At 46.6% G+C, this 18,011-nt stretch overlaps 1 protein-coding gene across 3 annotated transcripts in view; it reads left to right on the forward strand.

Moving 5' to 3' along the window:
* PHC2 (polyhomeotic homolog 2) overlaps positions 1 to 18,011 on the forward strand; it is a 92,670-nt gene that overhangs the window by 30,492 nt on the left and 44,167 nt on the right. For 2 of the 3 annotated variants that reach the window (XM_053660381.1, XM_037149318.2), the window contains exon 2: positions 16,226 to 16,432. In XM_053660381.1, coding sequence (XP_053516356.1) covers positions 16,280 to 16,432 — 153 coding nt within the window. In that variant the 5' untranslated portion in view covers positions 16,226 to 16,279. Of the gene's footprint in view, positions 1 to 16,225; positions 16,433 to 17,480; positions 17,550 to 18,011 lie in introns of all 3 variants that reach the window. The other variant, XM_053660380.1, reaches the window with a different exon arrangement.

Consider the following 18,011-nt stretch of genomic DNA (forward strand, 5'->3'; position numbering starts at 1 on the left):
GACTGAACAACAGAAAGCACTGAAATCTGACCCCTCTCATCTGAAGCCTGGCCACACTCCTGGAGGAGACAGACCTGGACCCTCTGTCTGCCGAGTCCACCTTTCATGGTACCAGTCCAGATCCCAGTGAACTGCCCCTGGGCCCTGCAGAATATCCATACGTGTGGCTCCTGACGGTGTTTACACTAGATGCTCAGTGCGTGTTGGGAAAACAACAACCACCGAGGATCCTTAAGGATCTTAAAGAGTGAGGTGGCCTCTCTCATTGTTCAACCATTTGCATGAGGATTTGCCAATTGGCCCCAGGAAGAATGCAGCTGTAAACAGTGGGTTTCCCCATGTAAGACAGGGCAGCATGGGCACAGATGAGGCTCTTAAATCAGGCTAGAAATGCCAGGTTTTAGCTTCTTGCAGAACAGAATGGTTGTGGAGGATTCTCCCCCATGTCCTCCACAGACAGCTACTGAGAATACAGAGGCTTGGCCCTGCTGGGAAGGTAGGTTTTCCAGAGTATCAGAGATCGTTGTGGGCTCCAGTCCTCAGTACGGAGATCCTGGGTAAATAATGGCAGCCAATGAGCCTGTTTTCAACTTTTTGGCCTCCCTAAGTATCTGGGGAACCTTCATGCCTTTGTTAGGGGGGTACAGGACGGAGAGGATAAGGGAAGGAGATTAGACAGCTGCTATCTGAGGCACGTGCAAGGCCTCAATACTTCCCTTTTGGGTTGGTTTTATTTTGTAATGTGTCCCCTGAGAAGACAGACTGAGCAGCCTGGGTTACCCTGCAATTTCTCCAAACTATTTGCATGAAATACTGCAGGCAAAAAGGCCAGCCCCTGATTGGCTGTTGCTAGGTAACAACATAATCATCAGGAAATTAGGCTGTCCTTTTTTTTTTCCAACCCAGAGTACGTGTGTGATTGCAGCATTGTGCGGGAAGAGAGAGGGAGTGGAACAAAGAGAGATAAATGAGATGGTCTTGAAGGCAGGGACGCCACAGCCACAAACCTGCATCCCACGGTAGGACAATCTGCTTCGGGTTGGGCTTTTTACTCAGTCAAGCCAATATGGGTATAGCTTCCTTTTTATAAGAATGACAAAGCTGTTCCTGCAGACAGCAGGAGCAGAAGCTATGGAAGCAACTTTGACATTTGAAGTGATTTTTAGAAGCAGAAGGCAGTGCGTAATATATGAGAATGACTCCAAGAGAGGATGAATAAGTTAGTGCGTCTGGAAAACCTGTATAGGCAGATAAAGACCCATGAGCATGTCTGTACAGTTTCTGAGAGGAACAGAATGTGAGAATGCGCATGTGAATGAGGCGTGTGACAGAAAGCAAACAAGCGTGCTTTAAAATGTGGAAGGAAGCCCTGTAAACTGAAGTTCAGAATTGTGTCTGCTAAAACTCTGCCAGTGTTGAGGCATGTGGTCCCACTGTTACTCAGCCAGAGAATCCTCAGCCTGCCTTTCTGCTTGGTTAGACCTGGCAGATGGGTGAAGAGTGAAAGTCATGTGAGAGGGCGTGTGTGTGTGTGTGTGTGTGTGTGTGTGTGCATGGGTGCATACACACTGAAGTACCTAGCTCATTTTCAAAACTGTACATGGAGCCCCAACAAGTGCAGGGTTACACCTGGACGCTCCCACTGGGTAATTAATATCCATGGACCATGACTTTCCTTTCCCTTCCCACTAGACCCAGATGGCTTTCCCACCTCTAACCTTTATCTTGTCCTCCTTTTGAGTTCCCTAGCAATGACCCTGCCCTTACACTAGACCCTCAGTTACCATACTGCATACTTCATTGGCTTGCTCCAACCCCAGGCAAGCTAATTGCCTTTTCCATTCATTGTCTGCCAGATTAATGACTTCTCCTACGTCTGGTTGCCCATAGCCTCCTCTGAGATTCCTCTGTCTACTCTCTCCCTTCTACCGCCTCCGCCTCAGCCCCTCTGAGCTCCACATCTGAGTGTTTAGAAGTCATTTAATTCAGATGCTAACGTAGAAACACTGCCTTTTTTCTTTTTTCTCATCAAAGGAGATAGTCCCCGGCATACTGCAGCAGGGACCATTTCACAGCACTGGTAAAAATACACGCCAGGAGCAAGCCATACTAATTAATACATGAGAATGACTCCAAATGGGGATGAATAAACGAATGCGTCTGGAGGTATCCGGAGTGAGACAGAATGTGTGCCAGTAACCAAGACTCAGAAGGGAACATCCTCCCAACCATACAGTCCCCCACAGTGACTTGCTGCCTCCAGTGCGGGAGCCTAACAAGCTCTCCCCCTGGAGGTAAAAGTCGTCAGCAACTTACAGTGGCTCGAAGCCCCTTTCTGAGCGTGGGCACCAAATGGAATGAACCTGGTGCTCTGCAAAGCACCCACGCCCTGTGTACAGATGTAACAGATTCCGCAAGCCAGGGCTCTCAGAGAGTAGTCCCTGGACCAGCATCAGGAGTCAGCAGCGGGGTGGGGCCCAGCAATCTGTTTTGCCAACCCTCCAAGTGATTCCCATGTATGCTGACATTTGAGAACCACTGTAGACCTGGAAAATTGCATCTTTGATAAGTTCCCAGGTGATACCAGTCTTTGAAAACCTCTGCTCTAAGAATAGAAAATGGGGGGCAATGTATAATTGTCCTCCTTCCACCTGGAATGCCCCCTCCCCATTTCCAAAGTCCCAGTCAAACCTGTCTTTAAGGACTCACCCTAAATGAATCTTCTGATTCAATCAAAAGTTATCACTTTAGGCCCTATTATGTTTTCAGGGGTCAGTGAACTCAGGCCCACAGGCCAAATCCAGGCCACAACCTGTTTGTGTAAAGTCCTGGGACTGACGGCTTCTACATTTTCAAATGATTGGGAAGGGGAGGATCAAATAAGAATGTGCAACAAAGACCATATGCGGTCCACAAAGCCTGATTGACTTACTGTCAGGCTCATTACAGAAAAAGTTTGCCAGCTTCTATGATATTTATTTATTTATTTATTTATTTATGTATGTATATTGTTGTTCAAATACAGTTTTCTGCCTTTCCCCATCACCCCTCCCCTTCTATTATATTTCTTTATGTACTTTTCTTATTTCTCCTCTTAAACTGTTAACTCCTTAAAAGCAGAGTTAATATCTGAATCATTTTTGTATTCTCTTCAGTGCCAAGCACATAATAATTGTACAAGAGAGAAAGGATAGACGGATGGATGGATGGATGGATGGACAGGCAGATGCGTGGGCTATTTGGGTGGTTAACCAGTGTCCTGGGAGTCCAAAAGAGATCCACTTTTCCACTTAGCCACTTTGTGGCTGACTCTTTCAGGAAGTAAGGAATAGTTTCCTCCACTGTGAGTAAGTGGTAAGAATCAGGAAGGTCATACTAATGGAATTTATTCTTCATTAGTAACTAGAATGATGAAGACATTAGGAACTGTTCTACAGCTTAAAAAACAAGTTTAGCATTTAGAATATCTAAATATGTCAGTTTAAAAATAAGCAAAACGCTTAAAATCCCAGCTGGGTTTCTGGCATCCAGTAAGAGATTTTCATGGAACCACCAGTGTTTAAGACATGTGAGAGGTACCACCGTGTGAGGGATACCACGGTGGTACAAGAGAACACTTGTACCAAGAGTACAAGAGCACGCGGCTGCTCAGCCTCTGCTCAGATGCTTCCACTGACATGAAACCACTTCACAAAGCAGCCCACTCCACTTCTCAACAACTCCAATGGTTAGGAAGGACATCTTCTTTTTTAGTTGAAATCTATCTCCGTACAATTTCCACTCTTTCCCACTTTCGCCTATTCTAGCTATCAAAACAAGCTACCTAAGTTTTATAAATATAAGCAAATAAATAGGGTAAAGTTAGAGTTGACTGGAAAGAGTGGAAGATTAAAGGGAATCAACCCCATTTAGGTGGTTTTCCCCTACAAACAGTAAGAGAATGTGTTAGAAATACAAGAAGTTAAAAGGCAACAGGTAATGCTAAAAGACAAAAAGCAAACAGGGGTATAAATGAAATCCAACATAGCATTCCAAATTCAACAGGAAGCAAAAGACTGCTGGTCACAGCAGATCATAGGCTGACCACAGACTTGCAGTATATTTCTAGAGAGGAATGTTAGTAGCAATTAGAGGTCATTATTTGGGACAACTAAGGGAAATAAGGCCCCAGAGCTGGGCCCAGGGGACCCTGGAATTGCCTTGTGATTCCAAAGCTCTGAAACAGCTGCCTTAACAAGTTGCTAAGGCAGAAGCAGAGCAAGAAAAAGCCCCTTAGGAATGGCTGAGTCCTCTAAGTGGTGGACTCAGCTGGGCCAAAGCAATGAGGGTCCGTGGAGGGAACTGCCCCAAGGAAGGTGGGAGGAGGGGTTAGGGAAAGGAAGCTGAAATCTCAAGCTGTATGCCTGTTCACAATGTAATATGGTCTTAATTTGATTCCAAATACTTTGAGAACTGATAAATCAATCATTGCATGAAAAATAGCTCCAGCAAAAAGGTTTGTTGATCACTTACTTTCTGGACTTCTAAAGGAGTTTTACTGCACAGACTTGGAGTTAAATGGGGAATTTAATCTAGTAATAGCAGTCACTGACTAGCTTCTAGTCTCTTGCTTTACCCCTTCCTTCCCAACACACGTGAGTACAAGAGTACACACATGAAGATCCCCTGCCCACACTCATACACCATGGCTGAGTCCACTCTGGTTATTACTTCTTCCAATAATACCTGAAGGTGGGTTTTTTTTTCTTTTCTTAGGAAGAAAATTCCTAAGATCTGAGAATGGGGCATTTTGAACTGTGGTGAAAAGTTTATAAACAAGCCTGGACTAAGAGTATGTTCAATAATTGTAGAGGATTAAAAGCCCAAATTTCTGAGGCTTCCCTTCTCCACACTCAAGGCACTCCCGTATTACAACTGGGACACGGGCTCTAGATTCAGACTCTTCTGGTATATGGCACTTAATAGCTTTTGATCTGGGGCGGCTTACCACCTAGGACCTGCTTTCTCACCAGTACTTACTACTCCAAAACAATGCTGGAAGGGTTGATCGGGCAAAGGGAGGTTGATAATTCTTCAGTGCTGTTCTGTGCCACACATCATGCCAGGTATTGCGCTTACATTTTCTTATTTGCTATTTCCAATAACTCTTAAAAATCAGCAGTATTAATTGTTTACAGATAGGGAAACTGAGGCACACAGAAGTTAAGTGACTTGCCTAAGATTTTCCAACTGGGGCAGAGGAAGGAGTCTCTGAGAAGTGTGAGAAATCTCTGAGAAAACATTCAGAGAAGTCTGAATACAAAGCTCCTCTTCTTCCCTCTACGTTGTGCTACCTCCCGGAGACTGTACCCAGCACACAGAGGGCTTCGGGAAAGCTAGGAATCCTTCATACCTTCCCTCCAAAGGACTCTGGGGCAGTTGCTTTTGTCTTGTATTACTTTTCAACTAGACAGTTAAAAATGATTTTATAAACCCTGCTGACAGGGCCAACTTTAAATTTAGATAAGATGTGTGAAAGTACTAGGGATTGATATCCAAAATGTACAAATAACTCATACTACGCAACACCAAAAAAAAAACAACCCAAAAACAATCAAGCTAAAAAATGGGCAGAGGACCTGAATAGACACTTCTCCAAAGAAGACATGCAGATGCCCAATAGACATACAAAAAGATGCTCAATGTCATGAATCATCAGAGAAATGCAAGCTAAAACCACAATGAGATACCACCTCACACCTGTCAGAAAGGCCACCATTAATAAATCCACAAATGCCAAGTGTTGGTGAGGATGCAGAGAAAAGGGAACGTCTGCACCGTTGCAGGAAATGCAGATTGGTGCAGCCACTATGGCAGAGTACGACGGTTCCTCAAAAAATTAGAAATAGAACTGCCTTATGAACCAGCAATTCAGCTTCTGGGGTTTATCCAAAGAAACCCAAAACACTAATTCAAAAGAATATATGCACCCCTATTCCACTGCAGCACCATTTACAGTAGCCAAGACATGGAAGCAGCCCAAATGTCCGTCAACAGACAAGTGGACAAAAAAAGTGGAGGTACTTATAAGTATACACAATGGCATACTACTCAGTCAAAACAAAGAATGAAATCTTATTTGGTCAAGATAGTGGCATAGGCAGATGTGGCTTGCCTCCTTGCACAACCACATCAAAATTACAACTAAAATACAGAACAACCATCACTCAGAAACGTCAGAAACCGAGTTGAATGGAAGTCTGACAACTATGGAATTAAAGAAACCACATCCATCCAGACTGGTAGGAGTGGCACACATGGTAGTGGTGGTCCCTCACCCACGTGTACTGAATAAAATTTTGTGAGGAATATCTTGGGAGCAAGGAGTCCCAAACCCACACCAGACCCCCCAGCCCAGGGTTCTAGTGCCAGGAAGATAAGTCCCCACAACTTCTGGCTGCAAAAAGCAGTGGGATTGAGTCAATGGAAGAAGCTGCTGGAGCCCCGAGTATTTCCTCTTAAAGAATCCATACACAAACTCCCTCCCTCTGAGCTCCAGCACTCGAGTAGCAGCTTAAAAAGCAACAGTGGCATACAGGGAGAAACTGAAGTGTCTGGCATCAAGGCCAGCAAAGGCCATTGTCCCTTTTCTAAACCCTCCCCTCACAGGTTGATAGAGTCTCAGATATGGCAAGCTGGTGCCATATCTGAGACTCCATCAAGTTGGGTAACACTGACCTCCCTTGGAGATCCCCAGAGACTCTGCCCCACATGACTTGCAGGCCCACCCAAGCTGCTTTTCCATTTGAATGGCTGGTCTTGGCTGAAACTGCACAACTTCCTAAATCCTATCAAACAAGCAACGACTGGCCTCAGTGAGTCCCAGACCCAGCCTTAGCAGCATCCAACCTAGATTCACACCTTGGCTTCTCCTGGAAATCTCCAAGCCCAGCACAAGTAACAGCCATCTCAGATTGCTATATAGCTCAGGCAGGGTGGCCTGAGGCAAACCATATGTGGGAGCTGACCTTGGCCTGCACCACCCAGGAAACCCCATGGCCAGCACACCCAGTGGACAGCTACAGACCACATCAGAGCACCACCACCCCCCTGCCCCTGCACAGTTGATCCTCCACAGAAGGCAGAGGTTGGTGATAAGTGGTCACAGCTAACTCTTGCAGCTGGCTTGCCTGGGTAAATCCTTCCCATTGATCTGCCAATAGCAACCAAGTCTTAACTATAAGAGGAGGGTGTACTCAGCCCACACGAAGGGCACACCTCAAGTACCCAGCTTGGGTGATAAGGGAGGCTGTACCACTGGACCCTACAGGATACCTACTAAATAGGTCATACTACCAAGACAAGGAGTCAAAGCAACTCTGCATAATTCATAGAAACAAACACAGGGTGGCTGCCAAAATGAAGAGATAAAGAACTATGGCCTAAATGAAACAATAGATTAAAACTCCAAAGAAAGACCGAAATGAAATGGAGATAAGCAACCTATCAGATGGAGAGTTCAAAACACTGGTTGTAAGGATGCTCAAAGAACTTAGTGAGGACCTCAACAGCCTGAAAAAGATTCAGTCAGAAATGAAGCCTACAGTAATGGAAACAAAGAACAATTTACAGGAAAACAACAGTAGAGTGGATGAAGTCGAGAATAAAATCAATGATTTCGAACACAATGAAGCAAAAACACCAATAAGAACAACAAGATGAAAAAAATTTTTTTAAATTAGGATAGTATAAGCAGCCTCTGGGACAACTTCAAGAGTTCCAACATTCACATCATAGGAGTGCTAGAAGGAGAAGAGAAAGAGAAAGATATTAGAAATCTATTTGAAAATGTAATGAAAACTTCCCTAATTTGGTGAAGGAAACAGACATGCAAGTCTAGGAAGCGCAGAGTCTTAAACAAGATGGATGCTGAGAGGCCTACTCCAAGACACCATATAAGTAAAATGCCAACAGTTAAAGATAAAGAGAGAATCTTAAAAGCAGCAAGAGAAAAGCAGTTAGTTACCTGCAGGGGAGTTCCCATAAGACTATCAGCTGATTTCTCAAAAGAAACTTTGCAGGCTAGAAGGGTCGGCAAGAAATATTCAGTCATGAAAAGCAGGGACCTACAGCCAAGTTTGTTCTACTCTACAAATATTTCATTTAGAATTTTAGGGCAGATAAAGAGCTTCCCAAAGAAGAAAAAACTAAAGGAGTTCATCATTTCCATTATTATATGAAATGTTAAAGGGACTTATTAAGAAGAAGAAGATCAAAACTGTGAATAATAAAATGGCACAAAATACAAATCTATCAACAATTGAATCTTAAAAAACCAAAGAAACAAACTAAGCAAATAAGAACAGAGACAGAATCATGGATACAGAGAGCACTGTGATGGTTGCCAGATGGGAGAGGGTCAGGGAGTGGGTGAGGAGGTGAGGGGATTAAGAAGTACAAATAGGTAGTTATAGAATAGCCACGGGGATGTAAACTATGGTGTAGCCAAAGAATTTATATGCATGAGCCATGGACATGAACAATGGTAGGGGTATTGCCTGAGGGAGTAGGGGTTGCTGGGTGGAGGGGAGGCAAAGGGGGGGAAATCAGGACAACTATAATAGCATAATCAATAAAATGTAATAAAAACGAGACACCTTATTTGCAATAGCATGGATGAACCTAAAGGGTATTATCCTAAGTGAAATAATAGAGAAAGACAAATAACATATGATTTCACTTACATGTAAAATCTAAAGAAGAAATAAATGAAAAAACAAAATTGTAACAGACTCATAGACACAAAGAAAAGACTGGTGATTGCCAGAGGGGGGTGGGAAGGGGGTGTTGGGGGACTGGGTGAAAGAGGAGAAGGGATTAAGAAGTACAGATCGATAGTTACAATATAGTCATGGGGATGTACAGTACAGCATAGGGGCTGTAGTCAATAATATTATAATAACTATGTGTGGTACCAGGTGGGTACTGGAATTATCCAGGGTACCCTTTGTTAAAGTATATGATTGTCTGACCACTGTGCTGTATACCTGAAACCAATACAAAATAATACTGAAGAAAAGAAGATATGTGAAAATACTAATAAACTGGAAGGACCTACAAATATTAGACATGTGCCAATAAATACATCAAGTGTGGTTTCTAGAATACAAGGCAGGCCCTGGGAGAGTAAAAGTTGACAGGTTTGCCATGGATTGACCCCTGCTTGAGGTCACTCTTGTGAGACAGTCCACCAGACTAAAGGCAATAGGAGCCAAGTGACCTTCATAAAAACTCACCAGCCCAGAGAGGCCTGGACCAGAGTGAGCACTAGTCATTCTGCCTCTTGTGCCCATACTTGCTGGCCTGGTTTCGGATCCCACACCTGCCATCTGCTAGCTCCGTGGCCTCAGGTAAATTATTGGGCCTCTCTGAACCGCAGTTTTCTTGTGGGAAAAATAAGAAAATAATTCTTGTATCATAGGGTTGTTTTGAGAAACAAACGAGACTGTGATATGAAACACCCTTGCCCTTGAGCAAGTGCCCAGTAAATGGAGAGAACTATCATTTGCCAGCAGCAGGCCTTTTAATGGCCAAAGGATCACTCGCATACGGAACAGAAGTCTTCGCGACGGGAGGCATCTATCCCAGGCCATCTCGCTCTTTCTAATCTACCAACGTCTGAAAGGCCCCATTCCCTAATCCCCTCCAAGGGGAAGGAAAAGAGACTCTCATGGAGGAAAGCCACCCTCTTGGAATACGCTTGCGGGGAGCATGCTCAGGTGGGAGCAGGAAGCAGGGCACCCAGTGTCACCCCTGCTTCTCCAAGGCAGTCTCGTCAAGTGCCATTAAAGTGAGCAAACTTTTTAACCCCAAGTGCTACAAAGAGTTACGTGATACGTGCAGAGCCCCTGGTGGGTCCGAGGTCTAGCCCAGTTTGAGGGGGTTGAACAAGAAAGAAGAGAAAAGAAGGCTGGTGAAGAATTTATAGATGCAGTGCTGTGCTCTGGAACAGTGATTTTGAAACCTGGCTGTTTCCTGTGATCCCCTGGTTCAGTTATGCTTGTCAGGAAGTGGTGGTGGCAGACAGACTAGCCTACCGTGCTAGAGAGCAGTATCGGGCCAGGTCAAGGCTGAGACGGAGAGGCAGTAATGCTGAGCTCCAGGAAGAGTGAAGGTGCGTGAGTGTGTGCATGCATGCGCATTGACGTGCTTTGTGGAGAGACTTAGTGTCGAGAGATTATTTTTATTGATGTATAATAATATATATTAGGTTACGTTAGTTTCAGCTATAAAACATAACAACTCATTATTTGTATATATTGCAAAATAATCACAACAGTAAGTGTGGTTAACAAACATCACCACACATCATTACAAATTTTTTTTCTCGTGAGAAATTTTAAGATCTACTCTCTTGCCAACTTTCAAATATGCAATGCAGTATTATTAATCGTACTCACCATACATTCCCAGGACCTATTTTTCTTATAACCTAAAGTTTGAAGATCTCTCCAATCTACCTTTGAATAGGTTTTTATAGATCTTTTTTGTGGCCTTGGCTACTAAGATTACTCTGTACAAATCTCAGGAATACATAGCTCTACTAAAAACAAACAAGAATTGACTGAAACCATAGCATGAAGAATTTACTGCCACTAGATACAAAAAAAATAATTTTTCTACCTTTGAGGTCATCAGTGGGAATAAAGGCATCTTTGCCACAGTCCGTGCCACACAGTGGGCAGTTGAAGAAGTGTTCTAGAGACCCGAAGTCCAAAATGAAGGTGTGAGCAGGGCCCTGCCCGCTCAGAAATCCTTCCCTGTCTCTCCCTGGCCTCCGACACCAGGTGTTCCCTGGCTGATGAAAACACAGCTGCAGCCCCTGCCCATCTGCACACAGCTGCCTGCCCCCATGGGGGTCTGCCTCTTCACATGCCTCTCTTATGTAAGGATATCAGTCCTATCGGATTAGGGGTCCTCCCCACTCCAGTACGACTGATCTTGACTGATCACATCTGCAGTATCCACATGAGGCCACGTTCTGAGGTACTGGGGGTTTGGACTTTAACATCTTTTTCGAGGGGACACAGTTCATTCGGGAACAGGCAGCACTGAAGTGGGAGAGAAAAGGAGGTGGACCTAGTGTGTGGAGACTGTCCAGGAAATCAGAGCGACGGGCGTCCTCAAGCTGGGTGCCAGCCCAAAGTGATGATGGTCCGTGTCTGTGCGGGTGTCTGTCTCCTGGGGAACCAGTAGAACAGCACCCTCTTTAAGCCCCAAAGTAAAAGTTCTTTCTAAAGAACCCCTAGTAATGTCAATGATGATGATGAGGGTGGCCATGATGACAGCAGCTAACGGTTACTCTTTGCCAAGTGCCTGGCACAGGTCTACCTGCTTTACGTCTATTAACTCGCCTGCTACAACGACCCTACAAGATGGTACTGTTGTCCCAGTTTTACAGTTACGGAGATGGAAGCCTTGAGATTTTGTGACTTGCTTGGAGTCACCAAACCAGGAAACTGAAGTTGGAGCCCAGACAGTGCGGCTCTAGCACATCTCCTCTTAATTGCTGTCTAGAGACCGGCTCTCTTTAAATCTTATGTTCCTAAAGGGTCTTCTGGAAAAGCTGCCCTTAAAAAAAAAAAAAAGACCAAGACTGAGATAAGTAAAATGGGCCATGGCTCTTTATAAAGAGATTTTTTAAGTGTGACTGTGACCTGTGACCAATGAGGAAAAATAACTTACGGGATCCTCACTACTTCCTGTGGTTAAAGAGACTATTTTCCAAACCCCAAATCAGACTCACATGTATCACATGCTTCCTATTTGCTAAGCATTGTCTTTGGTGCTTGATGGACACCTCACTGCATCCACCCACCCAACCACCCCAGGAGGGAAGGGTGATCTCATTTTACTGCTGAAGAAACTGGGGCCCCGAAAAGGATGTTCCTGGCTCAAGGATACCCGACTAGCAGTCAGAATTTGAAACCAGGTCTCTCTAACACAAACGCCCGTGCTGCTAACCAGTAAGCTACAGGTATACTGTCAGCCACACGGTGACACATGGAAATGGGCTGGCCACAGACTGGGGTCCTGTAAACCACAGACCACGGGCCAGAACCAGCCACCACGATTTTTGGTAACTCATGTTCTGTTGACATACAGCCACACCCCACTGAGGCCTTGTCTATGGCTGTGTGTGCACAGCGGAGTCGGGCAGTCACGGCAGAGACTGGGTGCATGCATAGCCTGAATGAAGTGTTCATCACCTCGCCCTTTCCAGGTGAAGACACGGGCTGCACAGGTGCCTGGTCTCGGGGCAGTGAGACTGCAGCTGCCGGCGTCTCAGTCCCTAAACATTCTGCATTTGCATAACGTCACTTTAACCCTGTGTTCCTTCCAAAGGGGACCAAATCCTCCTGTATTTTCCTCTCCATGTTCTTCAACCAATTAGCAACCAGCTTATAGAAACACTCCATATAGTCTGCCTTCTCTAAATTATGGAAGAAAACAGCGAGGTTTCAGAAAAAGTTTGTCCGTTTAAACATATGGGTTCTACTTCACAATGAATTCAACCTGTTGTGAGGCTGGGACTGTGTGGCGGGTTCCAACTCCTCGCCCTTCGCTTCCATCTCCATTGGCCCTCATTTGTTTACTTCGCTTTCTAGAGAACTGTTCAGTCTAAAGGAGGCAACAAGCAGAGGACTGGGGAAAGGGGGAACTTTGAGGGGGGTTGAACTGAATGCACTGGGACTGTTTGCCGTGTGTCAGTAGCCTCAGCACCAAAGTCACAGTTAGACTGGTGCGCGTCAGAATACTTAACGTCTGTGCTGCACGTGGGGGTGTAAGAAGGTCTCCGCTCTGGCCCCTAGGTCTAGAGCCTGAACACTGCTTTTATTGCCCTATACCGCAGACAGAGAGGCAACCAAAGAGGAGAGGCAGAGCCACAGCAAAGGGACCCCATCACTCTACCTCCTCAGAGACTCCGCACTCGAGCCACTACAGGAATGATAACGCCAGCAGCCTTCGTGGGGCAGACTAGACCTCTCATTTCCTGGCAGTCTCCGATTGCATTAGGAGAAACCCCACCCCGCTCCAAGGCTTTAAGCTCCATTTGGAGAGCTTGATCCCCTCTACTTCCCTGGAACCTCTGTCACAGCCGTAATCCGCAGCAAATGGATTTCCCTGACCCTGGGACAAAGGCTTAGTGTTCCCTAGACTTGGCGGCTCCTGGGGGGGCAGAACCATCAGCATTTCTCCAGCTGCTGGTCACAGACCCTGCGGGCCGCAGAGACGGTAGTAAGATCGCTAGCCAAGCCAGTTACAGGCAGCACATCACTCAGAGCGGTCCCTTGCTGCTGGGAGGGGAAAATGGACTACAGGAAGATATACGCAGCCTCAGATCTTGGGCTTACACAAGAGCACACAGCGAGTTGGAACCCAGAGAAAAGCAGACTTCCCCTTCTGGATGTCGGCCACTGGTTTGCTCTGGCTGCGGTTCACAGCGGCAGTCCACCAGGCTGGGTGGCCTTGGGGAAGAAATACGAAATTAGTCAGAAGGAGGAGAAGGGAGGAATAAGAGTAGGAATTAAAAGGAAATTGAAAAGGGATGTGAAAAATGCTTGAAGGCTAGATACTAAGAAACTTTAAGAGCTCAGATTTTCTGACGTGGCACCGGGACTGGAGCGAAGCGAGAGGCAAAGGACACCGCAGGCCCCTCCACTCCCCACGGACCAGAGCTTTGAGCAGGCGGGAGGTGGGAGTGGGGCGGCCCTAAAAGCTCAGGTTCAAAGAGGGGAACTGCAGCAAAAAAAATGTGAAAGCTACTATTAATATATAGATTCATGGTTCCTAATTTTTTTTTCCTATTCAAGTTCCCTTCCCCTGGGAGACCAATGGGAATGTGACACAGCAGCTTCAGATTTCCCCACAGGGCGGACTTCAGCCCTGTGGCTGACTAACTCACCACCACGGGCCCTGCAGCTCTTCTGAGGCTGCCTGCCAGGGCCACGCTGCTGGGGGAGAGTCAAAGGGGCCCTTCTCCTCCAGTGAGTCACTTTCCCCGAAATGGGACAGCGTGGGGGGCACTTGCTGTCCTTGCCCGTGGAGCTGTTTTGGACAGGAATGCCATTCTCTCTTTAGAATTTTGTGTTGTTTTATTTCTCAACAAGGATCTGCCCTAGCTGCTGTAAAAGAAAAAAAAAAAAATTAGAGCTGAGGCTTGATCATCCAGAATGGAGAGTCCCCCACCCTTGATTTGCTGTGGCTGCCACCCTGTTTTCCCATTTTATTTTTAATGTTGACAAGTGCTTCAGCTGAGATTTCCTGGGGTGAGATGAAAGGGAGAACTGAACCCCAATTCTGGTCAGTGTTTTGGGCAACAGAGGCAAGGCATCTGAGAGGAGACCTTGGGGATTCCATGTTTGAACATAGCTCTCATTTACTGACTTGTTGCTTGGTGCTACTTAAAATTTCAGTTGAGCTTTATCTCTCCAACTGGCTTGTCCATTCTATAAGATCAGGAGTTATCCCTTCTACCACTTTCTATCCATCCTACCCTTCCATCTCTAGAACATAAGATAAGGTGGATTTTAGGTTGTTTCATCATCATCATCATCGAGCACCTTAACAAGTGAGTAGCCATAACGAGGCCCAGAACTGCATGCGTTCCAGGACAAAGGCCTTGCCCTATGGCAGTAAAAGCAGACTTACAAACACTGGTGAAACCACACTGAAGGACCCAGGTCATGAACACTGTTTACAGGCCAGTACACTGCCTTGGAAGCCATATGCCTCTGAACTTCAACTTGCTGACTGCCAGCTGGGAGCGGCCCAGATTGCCTCACCCACAATATTTCTGTCTTTTGGTCTTCACCCACACTTTTTTTAGCTCAAGCTGAAATCCACCCAGTCTGAAAAAGGCAGCCTTGAGGGATGGTGACAACCCCGACCCAGGCAGCGTGGGAGTGATGACAACAGAACGTTGACAGTTTAGTGCTTTGTGTTCATCCAGACTCTCGTTTATGTCAAGAATCCTGTTCCTTTCTCCGTTTGTTGAATTGGTTTAACCTGCAAGCAGAGAATCGAATGTGCGTGATAGGATAACAAGTGTTGTTTTTTGATGTAGGAAGGAATAAGGTAGAAGGAAAAGCTAGTATATAGAAATGAGGATTTCAGGAATCGCATGAAAGATGAAAAAGAGAGGAACTTGAACTCAGAGCTGGGTGTGCCTTTCTCACCACCCCTGCCTTCCCTCCCAGCCCTCTTCAATGCCAAACACATTGCCTCAAGGGGATGGGTGATTTCCAGTTCTGAATCCAGATCACAGACGGTCCCGGAAGAATTCCTGGCACTCTTTAATGACTGCAGTAGAAGGTTCCAAGGGGCTGTGCCACTGCCACACTGGAAGAGGATTGATCTGTTAGAACCAGTGGGAATGAGGCTGGGGGAGATTTTAATAACCACACAACAGCCAACGCTCACGGAGCACTCAGTATATATCCGACACTCTGCTGAGCACTTCCTATCGTTATTTTACTTAATCCTCCCAACAAGCCATATACTCTTACATCTGACAGTTAAGAGACAGAAGCTTAGAGAAGTCCGACGTGCTAAGATTTCCCAGCTAGTAAGTGGCAGAGCCCGGGCACAAACCCAGGTCCTTCTGATCCCAAATCTGTGATTTTAACTGAATTGCTCAACCTAGTGCCCTCCTCAGCATTAGGCCAGAGAGCACTCAGCAAGCACTTCACAAAGGAAACAGAGACTCCAAACACACTCAGAGCCCTTGCAGCTTTCAAAACAAAATACACACTTCAGTTTGTTTTACTGCCTCTTTATTTGCCTCTTTCTCTCATTCTGTTCTCTCTAGATTTTTAATCCCATTTCTTTCAATAACTGAATGTATAAATATGAATAAATAGTTCTCTGACGTTCAGTCTCTCCATCCCTAGGAGAAACGGGTAGAGGCCGTGAGAGACGACCCCTGAGATCACTCCCAGCAGCACCGTTCCAGGAAATCTGCCTCCTTTGCTGAGGCAGAATGAGTAGGTCATAGACTTTAGAATCAAGTGGACCTCATTGCAGATCCCACCAGGTGAACCCACCTGGCCCTGTGCTTGTGCTGACAGGTGTGTCTCGGGACCTCAGTGCAGTTCCCCCGACCCAGTCTGATGGGAAGCCCATGTGTATGTGTGCCTGCTCTGGTAAGTGTTTTAACGTTTTGCTTCTGCCTTTTTCCTCCTAGCACCTGCCTGCTGCTCTGCCATCGGAACCCCCTGACTCTGCCATCCTACAGGCCATGGAGAATGAGCTGCCAGTCCCCCGTACATCCAGCAGTGCCAGCGTCCCCAGCAGTGCCGGCGGGGTCAGTAGCAGCAGTGGAGGAAGTGGACGCCCCACTGGGCCCCAGATTTCTGTGTACAGTGGCATTCCTGATCGGCAGACCGTGCAGGTGAGATTCCGGCTGACCTCGGATTGAAGTGCTTGGTCGCCTCCAGGGCTAGCCAAGAGGATGTGTCCGTGTGGCCTGGTGGGACAGCCAGCGCATGGCATCTGTGCGTAGTCGGAGGAGAAGTGAAGCTAGACGGGTCCAATCAAGGAAGTTAGGGAAGGGTGGGAATCCTGGGGTGAATAGGTCTGTGAGAGCGTAAGGAACAGACACGCAAACGTCACAGCCAGAAGAAAATGACTGCAAGGCACTCAGCCACGAGCTGGGCCCATTATCTAAAAGACCATTTCCCTGTAACAAATACTAATTCCTGAAGGACAGAGGACCAAAAATGGACCCCAAAACAATCCTCTGTCTTTGCAACTTTTTACCTTCTTCTCCGAAGCAGCAGTTTGCAAAGTGTGGAACCCAAAGCCTTCCAGATGGCGACATACTGTTCTGAAATGCAGTTGCAACCGTGTATCGCCTCCTGCTATGTGCCCAGCACTGCATGAAGCACTTTACATACTTGCTTTCTCCAGCCGTGAGAATGGTTATTATTAGGTGCAAGTCTATAGTTCAGAAAGTAGAACCTCAGAGAAGGCAGAAACTTGATCCAGTCGTTCAGGTGAAGACAAAAATGCCGAACCTGATTCTCCCCCCACCCCCAAACCTATGTTCTTAATCAGTACAATGCCTCTTCAATTCCTGGATAAAATAGGCAGAAGTGAGAAACCACAGCCATGAAGTGTTTGCTCTAAGTACCTTCGCTGTTACAGCTTGGACGTACTAGACAAGTGGGCTCATCCTGCTTTGGCCCAAGGCCCAAGCTAGGGGATGGAGGAGAAGCCACAGCAGACAGTGAGAGGGCCTGAAAAATCCTGTTAAAGAAAGTGGCGTCAGATACTCAGGGATCTTGCCCTCCCGGTTAGCTCTGCCTCACACTCAAAACCAGGTTTCCTGCACCCATCTTTGCTGCTCCTCCCCGACCCAGCCTCTGCCACTGCACGCAGGGTTTTAGCTCTCGTCTCTAGCAGCTACCATTAGGACGTGCCCTCCTTCTTTCCCTCAGCACAACTCGGAGCGACAGAGATGCGGGGTGTCTGCTCTGGCAGATGGCATGGCCCACAGCGCTGTTCAGGTCAAAGCTACTTCCCCACCCGCATGCTCCCTTGGACGCTCTAGTGAGGAGGAGCTGCGGTATCTCTCTGGCCACTGTCGGGACTGCTGGGAGGCACTTTTCGGAGTTGAGGAAAATAAAGAGGTTTAGGTAAAGGGAATAAGGAGACCGGATTCTGGGGAGAACAGGAATAAAAAGAACTGAGCTCATATACACCGGGCCCTTCAGAGGGGAGGCTACTCAGAAGGAAGGGTGTGGAAGCTCTGGGGTGGGGTTGGGGGATCTAGGGGGATCCCAGAGCCCAGCCTGTGGGTCAGCCTGTTTTCGCAGCACCCCAAACCTGAGGCCACTGGCTGTTTGGTCCTAGACCACTAGCCCTGGAAACCACACTAAGCTGGAGAGATGTGGACTGGAGGCTCCCTTGCTGCGGGGCAGCACCCAGGATTGGGGGCAGCCCTGTGGCCAGGGGTTCAGCAGAGCTAA

This window comes from Artibeus jamaicensis, unplaced genomic scaffold (genome assembly GCF_021234435.1).
Source record: "Artibeus jamaicensis isolate MK-2021 breed Jamaican fruit bat unplaced genomic scaffold, CSHL_Jam_final scaffold_847, whole genome shotgun sequence".
Taxonomy (NCBI): Eukaryota; Metazoa; Chordata; class Mammalia; order Chiroptera; family Phyllostomidae; genus Artibeus; species Artibeus jamaicensis.